We start from the raw sequence: 16,773 nt of genomic DNA on the forward strand, positions 1-16,773 counted from the left end.
GACTGGGGGCAAAGGTTCACCTTCCAACAGGACAACGACCCCAAGCACACAGCCAAGACAACGCAGGAGTGGCTTTGGGACAAGTCTCTGAATGTCCATGAGTGGCCCAGCCAGAGTCCAGACTTGAACCCGATCGAACATCTCTGTAGAGACCTGAAAATAGCTGTGCAGCGACGCTCCCCATCCAACCTGACAGAGCTTGAGAGGATCTGCAGAGAACAATGGGAGAAACTCCCCAAATACAGGTGTGCCAAGCTTGTAGCATCATACCCAAGAAGACTCAAGGCTGTAATCGCTGCTAAAGGTGTTTCAACAAAGTACTGAGTAAAGGGTCTGAATACTTATGTAAATGTAATATTTAAGTTTTTTATTTTTAATAAGTTAGCAAACATTTCTTACAACCTTTTTTTTTGTCATTATGGGGTATTATGTGTACATTGATGAGGGGATTTTTTTTTGATCCATTTTAGAATAAGGCTGTAACGTAACAAAATGTGGAAAAAGTCAAGGGATCTGAATTATTTCCGAATGCACTGTTTTTGAAGAAATGTCACCTTACAGTTTAAAATACATCTGACAGCAAAACAAGTAAACGTGTCAATATTCAATTTACTTGTACAGTAAAAGGCCAAACAATCACACAACAATTGAAAATTCCACTGAAATGAAAAGCAAAGGATTTAACTTAACAACAGAAGGAGAAAAGACATTGACATACATATAGACAAACCCATCCTGCCTCCCAAATGGCACTCAATTCCCTACGTAGTGGACTACCTTTGACCAGAGCCCTATGTGGCCTGGTCAAAAATAGTGCACTGTATAGGAAATAGGATGCCATTTGGAACGTAGCCCCAGTCTTTTAGTCCCCTGGTCCTCTTCTCTTCCATTATCACCAGCCAGGAGACTAGTGTCAACGGACAGAAAGCTGCTGATAAACCTCACACAATTCTGCAAACCAGCTGCAGGAGGAATGTCTGTGTCTATTCCCTATAGTGCACTATGGGGAATAGGAAGCCATTTGGGATGCAGTCTGTCTGTACATACAAAACCACTGTAGACATCTGTTTCTACAGAATGAGTCGCTACACTCACCGTCGACTTCCACAATGTGAAACACTAACAGCCAATTAAAACTAAAACAGTAACATGCATGTACAGCTACTCAGCCACCTAGCCTATGTGTGCGTGAAGCAGACCTGGGTTCAAATAGTATTCAAAATAATAATATTATTTTGGCTAGGCTTGATTGAGCTTGCCTGGTGCTATTAACCAATAGACTAATCGCAATACTGCAAACACCGCTCCTGGCAGGCTAAAGCAAATGCTAAAAGTATATGAAAGATTTCTAATACTATTTGAACCCAGGTCTGGAAATATGGGTCCCATCAGTTAGCGGGGAGAAAACTACTATGTAGCATGTGCAAAAGCCATAGCCATAATCTCTCAATCTCAATACAAATAAAATAATATATTAAATTAACATGAAAGAACATCCCTTCTTTATGGTAAATGATATAGAAAATACAAGACCAAAACCTTGGAATGCCCTACTAGTATCCTGCTATCCACACACACAGAGCAAGTCATTCATTTAGCTACCTTCTCTACAGCTCAGTTCAAAAGCAGCTACTGTTATTAACCCATGGCTAGCTTGACAGAAAAAAAATACATTTCAATTGGCAAACTGTTCAAGGACTCAAGCTTGGCCACTCTACAACCAGATTTGGTTTAAAAAGCATGACTTGGTTTGGGGTGACAAGGTGACAAAGGTGCGTAACAAACAACTTTTATACCATCTAGTACTCATAAAACAAGGGTTTTCTTTTGTTAAATATCCCTGTAAAGCGTTAAAAGGTAGTACCTGTTTTTGTCTTCATTCAATCGTTTTTTTCTACAATTACACACATAAATGTGTATTTCTTTCTACACCCTGGAGTGTAACATGTTATCATTTAATATATATATATATATATAAAGGGTCTTATACATTACTCTGTTGTAGACTAGTACAGTCCCCAATAAATATCCTCACAACAATCACTTCATAATCGTATCTGTATGTCCACTTTGTCTGTTGAGCAGAGTTCAGAGTTACAGTAAAATGTCTATGAAAAGTTTTGTATGAAAACCTTTTCTTCGATCAAACTGATAGACTTGTCCGTCAGCATCGCCTCGCTGTTCACAAACCTGTACCCAAACAGTTTCATCGTGGGTCCACAAACTCTCTGCACCACCTGGGCTAGTTTGTACGGTATGCTGAACCTCCATTTCTCTACTTGCTCGGAGGAGTTCTTCTGTGTTGAATAAACTCCGCTTGTCTCATTGGAAGCCTGGGTGTTCTTTAGTACCCAGTCTTTCACCTGAGGAGTGAACGGGATCCCGGTGAACTTGTACATCTCCGCTGCCTTCCTCATAGGGAATCTAGCGATATCCTCGTACCGCACTAGCATGTACCTCCGCCTCAGCCACGACGGCTGCCTCAGGCCCACCTCCGCAGACATCCTGATGTTGTCGCAGTTCCCTTTCAGCTTCCTCACCTCGTCGTCGTCAATGGGCACGTCCCCGTCCACGGCCCACTTCTTCCAGTTGTTGTACTTTGCAGAGAATGCCACCATGCGCGAGGCCAGAACCGCCCTGGGGTCCCTCACCAGCTGGATGAACTTGATATCCAGACGAGGGTCCTCAGCGAGGGGTCTCAGGGTCTCCAGCTGACGCACCCGGACGGATTTAATGGCCCTGTGCTCCTTCTGCTGGCATGACTCGGACGCCATGGTCAGGTTGAGGGGACCACACTTCCTGGTCCGGCAGTGGTAGCGCTCAAATACTTTCTTAACAAACGGGCTACAGACGGACTCCTCACAGAGAGAGCTGCTAGATTCTCTCCTGAACAGGGCTGAGGTGACGTGGTCTACAGGAAGTGGGTCAATAAAGCTCTCCAGAGGGGTGAAGTCGCACAGGAAGAGCCCCTGGAGGACTTCTCGGTAGGCCCGGGCGGCGGCCGTGGCATTGGTCCCGCCGGTCTCTAACGTCAGCGATCTCTCGACGTGCCACAGCGGCTCGAACAGGTAGAACATGTTGTCGCCCTGCTGGTTGAAGAACTCGCCCACGAAGGAGGAGCCTGTCCGCGTGGTGGCCAATAGGAGGATGTGCTTTCTGTTTCCTGCTGATCCTATGACCTCTGACCTACAATACAGTACAAATTACAAAAATGTATTGTCCAATGTCAATCGGATCGGATAATTTTTTTAAAACGTTATTCCCAACCCCTTGGACACCACACATATAAATACAGATCAGGAGTGGGGACACCGTTATGCTAGCTTAAGGAACATCTTTACTGAGACAAAACAGGATATGTTACACACAGCATTATAGGTAATGTAGTATCAATCAATCAATCACATTTATTTGATGAAGCCCTTTTTACGTCAACAGTTGTCACAAAGTGCTTTACAGATACCCAGCCTAAAACCCCAAAAAGCAAGCAATGGAGAGGCAGAAGCACAGTGTCTAGGAAAAACACCCTAGATGGCAAGAACCTAGGAAGAAACTTAGAGAGGAACCAGGCTCTGAGGGGTATCCAGTCCTCTCTTGGCTATGCAGGGTAGAGAGGAACCAGGCTCTGAGGGGTGGCCAGTCCTCTCCTGGCTGTACTGGGTAGAGAGGAACCAGGCTCTGAGGGGTGGCCAGTCCTCTCCTGGCTGTACTGGGTAGAGAGGAACCAGGCTCTGAGGGGTGGCCAGTCCTCTCCTGGCTGTACTGGGTAGAGAGGAACCAGGCTCTGAGGGGTGGCCAGTCCCCTCCTGGCTGTACTGGGTAGAGAGGAACCAGGCTCTGAGGTGTGGCCAGTCCTCTCCTGGCTGTACTGGTTAGAGAGGAACCAGGCTCTGAGGGGTGGCCAGTCCTCTCCTGGCTGTACTGGGTAGAGAGGAACCAGGCTCTGAGGGGTGGCCAGTCCCCTCCTGGCTGTACTGGGTAGAGAGGAACCAGGCTCTGATGGGTGGCCAGTCCTCTCCTGGCTGTACTGGGTAGAGAGGAACCAGGCTCCAAGGGGTGACCAGTCCTCTTCTGGCTGTACTGGGTAGAGAGGAACCAGGCTCTGAGGGGTGGCCAGTCCTCTCCTGGCTATGCAGGGTAGAGAGGAACCAGGCTCTGAGGGGTGGCCAGTCCTATCCTTGCTGTACATGGTAGAGAGGAACCAGCCTCTGAGGGGTGGCCAGTCCTATCCTGGCTGTACTGGGTAGAGAGGAAACAGGTTCTGAGGGGTGGCCAGTCCTCTCCTGGCTGTACTGGGTAGAGAGGAACCAGGCTCTGAGGGGTGGCCAGTCCTCTCCTGGTTGTACTGGGTAGAGAGGAACCAGGCTCTGAGGGGTGGCCAGTCCTCTCCTGGTTGTACTGGGTAGAGAGGAACCAGGCTCTGAGGGGTGGCCAGTCCTCTCCTGGCTGTACTGGGTAGAGAGGAACCAGGCTCTGAGGGGTGGCCAGTCCTCTCCTGGCTGTACTGGGTAGAGAGGAACCAGGCTCTGAGGGGTGGCCAGTCCTCTCCTGGCTGTACTGGGTAGAGAGGAACCAGGCTCTGAGGCGTGGCCAGTCCTCTCCTGGCTGTACTGGGTAGAGAGGAACCAGGTTCTGAGGGGTGGCCAGTCCTCTCCTGGCTGTACTGGGTAGAGAGGAACCAGGCTCTGAGGTGTGGCCAGTCCTCTCCTGGCTGTACTGGTTAGAGAGGAACCAGGCTCTGAGGGGTGGCCAGTCCTCTCCTGGTTGTACTGGGTAGAGAGGAACCAGGCTCTGAGGGGTGGCCAGTCCTCTCCTGGCTGTACTGGGTAGAGAGGAACCAGGCTCTGAGGGGTGGCCAGTCCTCTCCTGGCTGTACTGGGTAGAGAGGAACCAGGCTCTGAGGGGTGGCCAGTCCTCTCCTGGCTGTACTGGGTAGAGAGGAACCAGGCTCTGAGGCGTGGCCAGTCCTCTCCTGGCTGTACTGGGTAGAGAGGAACCAGGCTCTGAGGGGTGGCCAGTCCTCTCCTGGCTGTACTGGGTAGAGAGGAACCAGGCTCTGAGGGGTGGCCAGTCCCCTCCTGGCTGTACTGGGTAGAGAGGAACCAGGCTCTGAGGGGTGGCCAGTCCTCTCCTGGCTGTACTGGGTAGAGAGGAACCAGGCTCTGAGGCGTGGCCAGTCCTCTCCTGGCTGTACTGGGTAGAGAGGAACCAGGTTCTGAGGGGTGGCCAGTCCTCTCCTGGTTGTACTGGGTAGAGAGGAACCAGGCTCTGAGGGGTGGCCAGTCCTCTCCTGGCTGTACTGGGTAGAGAGGAACCAGGCTCTGAGGGGTGGCCAGTCCTCTCCTGGCTGTACTGGGTAGAGAGGAACCAGGCTCTGAGGCGTGGCCAGTCCTCTCCTGGCTGTACAGGGTAGAGAGGAACCAGGCTCTGAGGCGTGGCCAGTCCTCTCCTGGCTGTACTGGGTAGAGAGGAACCAGGCTCTGAGGGGTGGCCAGTCCTCTCCTGGCTGTACTGGGTAGAGAGGAACCAGGCTCTGAGGCGTGGCCAGTCCTCTCCTGGCTGTACTGGGTAGAGAGGAACCAGGCTCTGAGGGGTGGCCAGTCCTCTCCTGGCTGTACTGGGTAGAGATTTAAGAGTGCATGTGACCATTAAGGCCAGACTGTTTGTCTTAATGTATGATAAATAGTATATGATGCTACACACACAGACCTCTGCTCGGTGTAGTTCTCCAGACGTCTCTTCATGAGGGTGAAAGCAGGGTCCAGCTTGCTCAGCGTAGTGAAGGAGGAGCCATTGAACTTCAGGAGACCCAGGGCTGAGGCTGGGGCAGAGTTACTGGGCTGGAGGGGTGTCTGGGGGGTCTGCTTTGGGGTGAGCTTGTCTGAGACCCTAAAAGACAGTGTTAAACAATGTATTTATATTTTTTTATGTTGTATAGTTTAGAAGACCATCTTATCCTCAGACAGTGAATTCAATCAAAGTAAGTAAACAACCAATGCAATTGAAGCCTTGACAGCATGACTACTTCATCCAATCAGACAAATTGGAAAAAAACCAGCATGTGAGTAGCTGAAACAAATGTTCCAAACACACAGCTCTGAATAAAGGTGAGTCTGTTCCAATCTGAGGGAGATCAGTACAACAGGCAGGCTTAACACACACATACACACTCTCTTTCTCTCTCTCTCTCTCTCTCTCTCTCTCTCTCTCTCTCTCTCTCTCGCTCTCTCTCTCTCTCTCTCTCTCTCTCTCTCTCTCGCTCTCTCTCTCTGTTGATCATGGAGATGGGCTTAGGTTTACCGTGAGATAATATTGTTTTCCTTCTCAATGATGACCAGTGCCACAATGAAGACAAGGGAGATGGAGTACTTCAACCTCATTCTGTGATGTAGCTGTGCTGGGATATGCTGCTGTCACGGACTGTCTTCTTAATAGGTTCTGCCAATCCTCTTCTCCAGACTCCAGCTGCCTGTTCATAGAGTCCTCCACTTGTTCGTTGTTGTATTTCCCATCGTAAAGACGGCTGTTTCATTCTGCAAAATGAAATGAGCATTAATAAACTGTCAGTCACACTTTTCAACGCTATAGTACTGTAAAATAGAACACAAACCTTAAATGACTTAAATTGTTATAGTAAAGATGACTTAAATTGTTATAGTAAAGTTGTGTTAGATTAAATCTAATCTGTTGATAACCAGTCAAATGGAGGAGAAAGTAGCACAGGTTCTACATATATAGCTTGATGTAAATGTATCAGTGCCTTGTTGCTTAGTCAGCATGTTGTAGCCTATAATAATAATATGCCATTTAGCAGACACTTTTATCCAAAGGGACTTACCGTCATGCGTGCATACATTTTGTGTATGGGTGGTCCCGGGGATCAAACCCACTACCCTGGCGTTACAAGCGCCGTGCTCTACCAGCTGAGCTACAGAGGACCACTAAGCCTGTGTAGCCTTAGTCAGCATGTTGTAGCCTTAGTCAGCATGTTGTAGCCTTAGTCAGCATGTTGTAGCCTTAGTCAGCATGTTGTAGCCTTAGTCAGCCTGTTATAGCCTTAGTCAGCATGTTGTAGCCTTAGTCAGCATGTTGTAGCCGTAGTCAGCATGTTGTAGCCTGTGTCTCCCGAGTGGCGCAGTGGTCTAAGGCACTGTGTCACTAGAGATCCTGGTTCGAATCCAGGCTCTGTCATAGCCGGCCGCGACTGGGAGACCCATGGGGCGGCGCACAATTGGCCCAGCGTCATCCAGGGTAGGGGAGGGACTGGCCGGCAGGGATGTAGCTCAGTTGGTAAAGCATGACATTTGCAACACCAGGGTTGTGGGTTTGATTCCCACGGGGGGCCAGTATGATAAAATAATGTATGCACTCACTAACTGTAAGTCGCTCTGGATAAGAGCGTCTGCTAAATGACGTAAATGTAGCCTTAGTCAGCCTGTTTGAGGTGGGGTTTTAATAGCTATTCTTTTTTTTGTGTCATGCTAGCTTCCCATCCATCGGTGTAAGACCCCTTTTCCGGGAGAGGATAATATAATTTCATATTTCAGTGGTGTAAGAATAGAAAGTGGCAGAGTGGTTTCACCGGGGGAATTTAATCTGCTACTTCCCTTGGGTCGGTCTGTGTTATCTTTAGGGCTACAGGGGGATTTCAAGAACATGCTTACAGTGGGCCACCCACCATGCTAGTGTTGAAAGCTGGTGACCCCCCAGAGATAAAACAATGTTCGCTCAGACTGAGTCTCTCTCTGTCTCTCTGTCTTGCATCTAATGGCGATAATAGCATAAAAATGTGTTTGTAACATGATCCATACACAGCGGAACAAAATATCTTGGCTTTGAATGCAACCAACACTGCCAAACACAAAAGGATGTGCTCGTCGAACATCTCATTTCAAAATCATGGGTGTTAATATGGAGTTGGTCCCCCCTTTGCTGCTATAACAGCCTCCACTCTTCTGGGAAGGCTTTCCACTAGGTGTTGGAACATTGCTGCGGGGACTTGCTTCCATTCAGCCACAAGAGTATTAGTGAGGTTGAACACTGATGTTGGGCAATTAGGCCTGGCTCGCAGTCGGTGTTCCAATTCATCCCAAAGGTATTCAATGGTGTTGAGGTCAGGGCTCTGTGCAGGCCAGTCATGTTCTTCCACACCCATCTCAACAAACCATTTCTGTATGGACCTCACTTTGTGCACGGGGGCATTGTCATGTTGAAACAGGAAAGGGCCTTCCCCAAACTGTTGCCACAAAGTTGGAAGCACAGAATCGTTTAGAATGTAATTGTATGCTGTAGCGTTAGGATTTCCTTTCACTGGAACTAAGGGGCCTAGCCCCAACCATGAAAAACAGCCCCAGACCATTATTCCTCCTCCATCAACCTTTACAGTTGGCACTATGCATTGGGGCTAGGCGCTTCAGCACTTGGCAGTCCCGTTCTGTGAGCTTGTGTGGCCTACAACTTCGCGGCTGAGCCGTTGTTGCTCCTACACGTTTCCACTTCACAGTAACAGCACTTACAGTTGACCGGGGCAGCTCTAGCAGGGCAGAAATTTGACGAACTGACTTGTTGGAAAGGTGGCATCCTATGACGGTGCCACGTTGAAAGTCACTGAGCTCTTCAGTATGGGCCATTCTACTGGCTGTGTGCTCGATTTTATACACCTGTCAGCAACGAGTGTGGCTGAAATAGCCAAATCCACTCATTTGAAGAGGCGTCCACATACTGCTGGTCAAGTAGTGTATGTCACCAAGGTACCCAACCCACTTCAGTCTACCGGCGGCTCCTTTATGTCAACACTCAATGAGGTATTTTCAGAGAAGACTCAAGAGCCACTCAGTGACATGTTCAGCCGGCTACTGGAATAAACCACCGTCTGGTGAAGACATACTGTAGCCTGGTCCCAGATCTGTTGGTGCTGTCTTACCACCTCCTAGTTGTTCATTCAATGACAATGAAAATAGGAGTTCATAAGTTAGCACCAACAGATCTGGCATCAGGCAGGTAGGAGCGTTGGGCCAGTAACTGAAAGGTTGGCTGGATCGAATCCCCGAGCTGTCAAGGTAAAAAAAAAAAATCTGTCGTTCTGAGTAAGGCAGTTAACCCACTATTCCCTGGGCTCTGATGATGTCTATTAAGGCAGCCCCCCCCCCCCCCCCCCCCCTTGCAGCTCTCTGTTTCAGAGAGGTTGGGTTAAATGCGGAAGACACATTTCAGTTGTATAACTGACTAGGTATCCCATATTCATGGGTTGCATGTTTCGTCACAATAATGTTTTGGACTGATGCCCGACTGAGCATTCTACTCAATGCATCGTCAATGAGCGTTGATAAAGATTTCATCACAAGTGCATTACAGTCGCTTGGAAATACAATAATGACATTCAAAAGGAGGCAAATAATTAGTAAAAAACCTTTTGTCATCATTTTGATGTTGCCAGATTGACTTTAAATGCAGTATAACGTTAGCTAGATAGCTAAGATTGAGGGGAAGCCACCGGATTTTAGCTAGCTAACGTTAGCATTGACAGCAATTTTTTTAAGGACTTTGCTAGCTAATGACAACACTGCCATCCATCTAAAGTAAATTTGACGACATGATAATGCTGGCAAAGATGTTTCCTACTAAATATTTGATTACTTTAGCATTGTAATTGTATTTCCAGACACTATAGTGTAATTTAGACTAAATAGTATTTAGCCTCCGTCCAGAAGGACTGGGTTTATCACCACTTTAGGGCACCACTATGGCGCCACCGGCAGAGGGCGGCTTGGGAATGTTCTTAACAATGGCATGACGCAACCGAGTGAAGGAGGTGAAACCTATGAATAGTGAAGAAGGGCTTTCAGTATTCCAACAGAGAGCTCCCAGACTGAGCCCCTTAAACAGTGACCTAAAACTGCACTAAAACAGCACAGAGGCAAAAGTAAACAGAAACTGAGGGGGAAAACCTGCTTGTCACAGGGCCATAAATTGTAGCCATTATGAGACTGTGAGAGTGTGAGCAAGCAGGACTGCAGTAGGATATGAAACCTGGTCTACGTCCCAAATGTTACCCAATACCCTTCATAGTGCACTACTTTAGATCAGGTCCCATAGGGGGAATATTGTGCCATTTGGGACGCACCCCTAGCTGTACCTGCTTGCAGAGTAGGTAGGGTCTATCCATTGAAGACAAAGACGGATTTAATGGGGCCTATTTAGGGATATCCTGCCCATTCTGTTGAAGGATTACTATAATGTTACTTTTGGGATAATGTCAGCTTGGCTTTAATCCCTGACTAATGCTCCAGGATGAAAGGGGCATTCTGGGATTCTAAGTAAACAAAAGCGGTCAACCCGCCACTCATTTTTTTGTAAACAACTGAAGGGTGTGGGCTGGAGAAATGTAACCACTCTTAAATGAAGTTATATTCTTCAAATATCAATGGCTATATATAATTCATCTAAAAATCCAAAAATGGATGTACCAATCCCAGATTGCCACTTTAAACAGTAGAAAGGGTACCTTACATGACGAGAGACTGTGGCCATTCACCCACAGTAACAAGTACTACATTGATTGAGGTGATGATTGAGGTGAAAATGTACATCACTATTGAACCGGTTTGATATAATGACCCATTCAATGAGAAGACACAGGTTAACCGTTGCTTATGTGTCTGCCACCACAAAACCAGCTGTAGACCAACAACACTATGGTATCTTTCTATTCAAATGTCCATCTACTATCGAGTCAGGAAAAGTGTATAAACATGAAGCAGAACTTGTAAACCATCTGATTTAACCGTATATATAGCTGGTGTTAATACATTTTTCAAAAGGCACATCTGTGTCTGTGACAAGGTCAGTTCATTAGGACCCTCTAATGGTAGCTACAGTAGCCTGTGATCATTAATACTGCATCCCAAGTGGCACCCTATTCGTTACCTAGTGCACTACTTTAGACCAGAGCCCTAAAGGCGCTGCCCTGGTCAAAAGATGTGCACTATATATGGAATAAGGTGCCATTTGAGCCACATGATGTGGAAAACGTCTGCCGGCTCCCGAGTGGTGCAGCGGTCTAAGGCACTGCATTTCAGTGTTTGAGGCGTCACTACAGACCCCCTGGTTCGATTCCAGGCTGTGTCACAATCCGGCCATGATTGGGAGTCCCATAGGGCGGCGCGCAATTGGCCCAGCGTCGTCCGGGTTTGGCCGGGGTACACCGTCATTGTAAATAAGAGTTTGTTCTTAACTGACTTGCCTAGTTAAATAAATAAAAACAATGAGGTCCCTCTAACAGTGGCAACAGTAAAAGGCTGTGATCATTAAAGATCCTGAGACCATTAAAGATCCAATGACCGGCTCAGAGATCAAACCGCTCCCTATATACGGCACTACTTTTGACCAGAACCTCTTAGGTACGGGATTACAATGATGACAGAACTACGCCAGTTTGTATTTTGAATTTTGTGGTTGCACGTTGAGATTCGTGGTTGCAAGTACGATTCACAAATGTGTAATTAAATTTTGCAAGCTTGTATCATGATGTGTGAAAGATTAAACAGCGGTCGCAAACTTGTAACTTGACATTTGTAACTTTACATTTTCAGAATTATTACAAATCCATTTACAAAAATGAATATTCTGCTGTGAATCAAAAATACACTTGCAGATTTTGAAACTGCGCGCGCTCTGAGTTCTCTCAATGTTGTCACGTCACCAAGAGATTCATAAGCTTGTAGAAAGTGCCTCTGCTGTAGCCAGTCCAAAAGACTGCAAATCTAAACTCCCAAAATGACTAGACAGCTTCTGTGAAATTCTCTCAAAAAGTGAATGAGTTATAGGACTTACAGTAAAAGTTTTGAATTGGAACTAGACCAAGCACTCACTGTTGACGTGGACTAGTCAGTAATCACAGTACACTGAGTCTGTGTTTTCCCCAGAGAGGAAATCTCCCTCTGAACATCTCCGTATTTACACCGCATGCCACAGACACAAAGGTCTCTCACAGAGTTCAGACTGTAAAAAACCTTCTGGCCTGAGATCACAGCACTATAGCTCCCAGGGTTGCATGGTTGACGTTTATTGTCATGAGTCTTGCCCTGGAGGCAGAACTGAGTGGGTTCCGCTAGATGGGCCAGCTGCAAAGTCAAAATTGCCGATATTGTAAATTTAAGGTTAGGGTTAGGAATTAGGGTTAGCAGTGTGGTTAAGGTTAGGGTTGGGTTTAAAATCAGATTTCCTGACTTTCTGTCTGTGCCAGCTAGTGACCACTGCAGAGCTGCCTTCAGTACATGAGTCATCCCAAGAAATGCCAACCTGCCCCAGGTCACTCACACGTCAGCTGGTCAGAGACTGACACCGCTCCACCCTCCCGGCCTGTTTGGATCCCTGCCATGCCAAGACCTGAGATGTAACATTTTACTCATTGGAAAACCATTGTACTCTCCCAAAGGGTTTTCTTTGTCGGTGCGTAAAAATCAGTTAGTCACAAGAAATACAGTACGTCCGCACAGCGAGGGCCCAGTGTCCCTTACACATAAATTGGTCAGTGACTAAAGATCCCAACCCAGTCCTTTTTTTTTATTCACTCTGTGGCTCTTTCACAATTCATCCTGTCTCAATTCCCTGCGGCCTTTCTCCTCAAAATACATTGGAGGATTAGGTCATAGGGGATGGACCTTGGATCTTTTCCTCCAATGCTGTTTCAGAAGGAAGCGAAGAAAGGGGACGCTAGGAATCATGGAAAGACTAATTGAGGAGGACATTTGAGTGCATGCATGAGCGGTGCTCATCATCATATAGCCACAGACCACAGACAATGGGAGAAATGCCAGGGGAAATGAGAAGGGAAATACATTGAGAGCTTCATGTGGTCCTCTGTAGCTCAGCTGGTAGAGCACGGCGCTTGTAACGCCAAGGTAGTGGGTTCAATCCCCGGGACCACCCATGCACAAAAATGTATGCACGCATGACTGTAAATCGCTTTGGATAAAAGCGTCTGCTAAATGGCATATTTTTATTATATTATATGACGATTGCTTAACAATTGCTCATAGCTGGATGAAGATTGCTTCATTTGTTATTTGTCATACTGGTGATTTTTGGCATAGTTCAATAACACCATGTAACAATGTTGGGTCCAATGGTTGTTGTCTAACACGCTGTATTTTTACCTTCAGTGAAATCTGTACTACACTACATATACAGCAGTCCCATAGCATGAGCTATACGGAACGGATCACTGTGAAAACCATCAAAAGAACATCCACGAAAATAGTATTTTCTTTCAAATGGATTCATGATTTATAATGTAAGCCAGTACACACCAATTATCTGAGCTTATTATCCCATAGAAGCGTGGTGTCAGAAAGAGCTCATCTTTATAGAGCTGCCATCGAAACATTCACAACCCACTGAGGCGTATGACACATTTGATGATCAGCTCATGAAGGAACCACCATCTCCCCATTTATCATCACGTTACAAACGCTTTTAATGGATGCCTCCTTCTTAAGGCTCAAATATGATCGGTTTTTTTTGCATGAAAGGGGACTGAAGATAGAAGAGCCAGTGTGACAATCACATTTGTATCCATTTCTCTGTGTGAAATTTCAATTAATGAAGTCAGTGAAGCTTGAACAACATATGGTTTTATTTTCACCTGATCTGGCGGTGCAAAGCAGTGTATCAAGTGAAATCTTGAATAATTTCAGAATAGAAGCGATCTGCAGTTGTTGTTTTTTTACTCTACCTTGACAAAGTAATTAACATTGCAGGTATATTAGGCTATCACAGGCACCACAGACGTACAGCAACATGACATCAACTCAGGTGATTTTGCCTTACCCCTATCAACAGACGTTTAGCTTGACATACTGTAATACTGTAAATCCACAGGGCTATTTAAAGCGTGATACTCTAGTCTACATGATAAAGTAGAGGCTGTGCCCCATTGTGGAGTCTGGGGGATCGTGGCCCCATGGCAGGTTGGCTCATATTTACAGAGAGCAGTTCAGTGGTTCCTCTGTAATGGATCTAGCCTGGACTCAGATCTCTTTGTGCTGTCTTGCCAAACCCTGTGGCCATTGGCAAGAAAGTACAAACAGATCTGGGACCAGGCTAAGATTAAGATAAAGATGACTTTATTGGTCAATTGCACACAAGGTCCAACTGAAATGTTACTTCCGCTTTTAACCCAACCCCTCCGAAAGACACACATACAGTGCATTCGGAAAGTATTCAGACCCCTTGACTTTTTCCACATTTTGTTACATTACAGCCTTATTCTAAAATATATTAAATATTTGTTTTCCTCATCAATCTACACACAATACCCCATAATGACAAAGCAAAAACAGGTTTTTAGAAATTTTTGCAAATGTATAAAAAATTTAAAAACAACAGGAACAACTTATTTACATAAGTATTCAGACCCTTTGCTATGAGACTCGAAATTGAGCTCAGGTGCATCCTGTTTCCATTGATCATCCTTGAGATGTTTCCACAACTTGATTGGAGTCCACCTGTGGTCAATTATATTGATTGGACATGATTTGGAAAGGCACACACCTGTCTATATAAGGTTCCAAAAATCTAAGTGAGTGGCGCAGTGGTCTAAGGCACTGCATCGCAGTGCTAACTGTGCCACTAGAGTTCCTGGTTCGAATCCAGGCTCTGTCGCCGCCGGCCGCGACCGGGAGACTCATGGACGGCACACAATTGGCCCAGCATCGTCCAGGGTAGGGGAGGGAATGGCCGGCAGGGATGTAGCTCAGTTGATAGAGCATGGCGTTTGCAACGCCAGGGTTGTGGGTTCGGTTCCCACGGGGGGCCAGTATAAAAAAAATATGTATTCACTAACTGTAAGTCGCTCTGGATAAGAGCGTCTGCTAAATGACTAAAATGTAAAAAATGTTCCACAGCTGACAGTGCATGTCAGAGCAAAAACCAAGCCATGAGGTTGAAGGAATTTAAATCAAATCAAATCAAAAACCTAGCCATGAGGTCGAAGGAATTCAATTAAAATCAAAAACCTAGCCATGAGGTCAAAGGAATTCAAATCAAATCAAAAACCTAGCCATGAGGTTGAAGGAATTCAATTCAAATCAAATCAAATGTTATTTGTCACCTGTGCCGAATACAACAGGTGTAGACCTCACAGTGAAACGCTTTCTTACAAGCCTTTAACCAATAATGCAGTTTTAAGAAAAATAAGTGATAAGTAAAAAATTTAAATTAAAATTTAAAAAGCAGCAGTAAAATAAAATAACAGTAGGGAAGCTATATACATGTGGTACCGGTACAGAGTCAATGTGCGGGGGCACAGGTTAGTCATGGTAATTGAGGTAATATGTACATGTGGATAGAGTGTATCCGTTGTCCGTAGAGCTCAGAGACAGGATTGCGTCGAGGCACAGGTCTGGGGAAGGGTACCAGAAAATGTCTGCAGCATTGAAGGTCCCCAAGAACACAGTGGCCTCCATCATTCTTAAATGGAAGACGTTTGGAACCACCAAGACTCTTCCTAGAGCTAGCAGCCCGGACAAACTGAGCAATCGGGGGCTGTATTGGATCCTGACAAGCTGGCACATTGACAGAAGGCAGCGCTGGCATCATATCACTGTGGCTTGTTTGATACCCTAGAAGCCCTCATCCATTGGTGGTGCTTCCAGCTCATGCAGGTATACCCAGCCATTAAAAAGATGGCATTTGGTCTTTAGAAATGAATAGCCACGAGCTATCAGGTGATATACAGCACAAACCTTGTCTAGTCATCCGCACTGGATACAATACATCATTTATACAGCAGGAAGTCCTCATACAGTAATGAGTTAATAGGCTAGTAATAAAGTAGTAATACATCATCAATAAAGTCATCAATAGAGCATGCCATGTTATTTATTCTCAAATAATGAAAAGTAGCAAACACTTTTTTTAAATAATGAAAATAATAAAGCAACAACTTTTTTTATTTTATGAAAACATTTATAAAAACGAACTTGGTTTAAAACTGAGCATTCCTTACCATTTTATTTTGAAGCTCTCAAGCAACCAGTCGCCTAATCGACAGTTGTGCGCTCGATGGGTTCCCTCATGGTCTAACCCTCCAAAAGCACGCTGCCTTATTCATGAACAAAAGGCACCTTGTGTGGGAAAAGTTCATAACCCACTCCATGTCCGTTAGGCTATTTCTAATATCCCCAAGATGATTCCATAGACGAAGGTAGGCTACTAAAATACGCAAGCAAACGTTGACATTTTAGAAAGAAAAGTTTAGAAATAAAAAAAAGTATCTCAAACTGTCCACACGAAATATAAAGAAAATAAACTCAGATCAATAATGACAAGAAATTAACTGGGGGAAGATATGTGTAACAAAAAAACAAAACATTAACGTTTGGAAAATAATAATTTTACACCTCTAATCCCAACGAAAGGGCAGGAACTCCAACCGTGACCGAGTGTGCCGCTCTGCCTCTAAAAATGGACACAGCAGTCACATGTGGAGAGGTTGGCCCCTCACCCGTCGTGGTTTTTGCATAGCCGAATATAGAGGGCCACTCTTTCTCTGTCTCGCTCGCACTCGCCTCCCTCACTCCATCTTTCCCTCTCTCAATTCATTTCAGAGTGCTCTCTCTTTCTCTCTTTCTATATCAACGTAATGGCCCATTTAAAACAAAATTGATCTCCAAAGCCTCATAAGCAAGTTGAAACTGAAAGATATGCTATCCTCAAAAGTTGAGTTGCAAACGTTGCAGCACTTTTTGGTGGATGAAGATGTGCCGCCAC

General features: G+C 45.7%; 1 protein-coding gene across 1 annotated transcript; it reads right to left on the reverse strand.

Moving 5' to 3' along the window:
- Window positions 1-589: 589 nt before the first annotated feature.
- Window positions 590-16,164, reverse strand: LOC311115906 (carbohydrate sulfotransferase 3-like). The gene is made up of 4 exons (XM_084191028.1): window positions 16,010-16,164; window positions 6,301-6,533; window positions 5,710-5,889; window positions 590-3,186 (listed from the first exon to the last, which is right to left on the reverse strand). Exons 2-4 carry the CDS (start codon window positions 6,378-6,380, stop codon window positions 2,109-2,111), a joined length of 1,338 nt encoding a protein of 445 aa, XP_084047154.1. The 5' UTR covers window positions 6,381-6,533; window positions 16,010-16,164; the 3' UTR covers window positions 590-2,108.
- Between the last annotated feature and the right edge of the window lie 609 nt (window positions 16,165-16,773).

This window comes from Coregonus lavaretus (genome assembly GCF_964263955.1).
Source record: "Coregonus lavaretus genome assembly, contig: HAP1_SCAFFOLD_857, whole genome shotgun sequence".
Lineage (NCBI taxonomy): Eukaryota > Metazoa > Chordata > Actinopteri > Salmoniformes > Salmonidae > Coregonus > Coregonus lavaretus.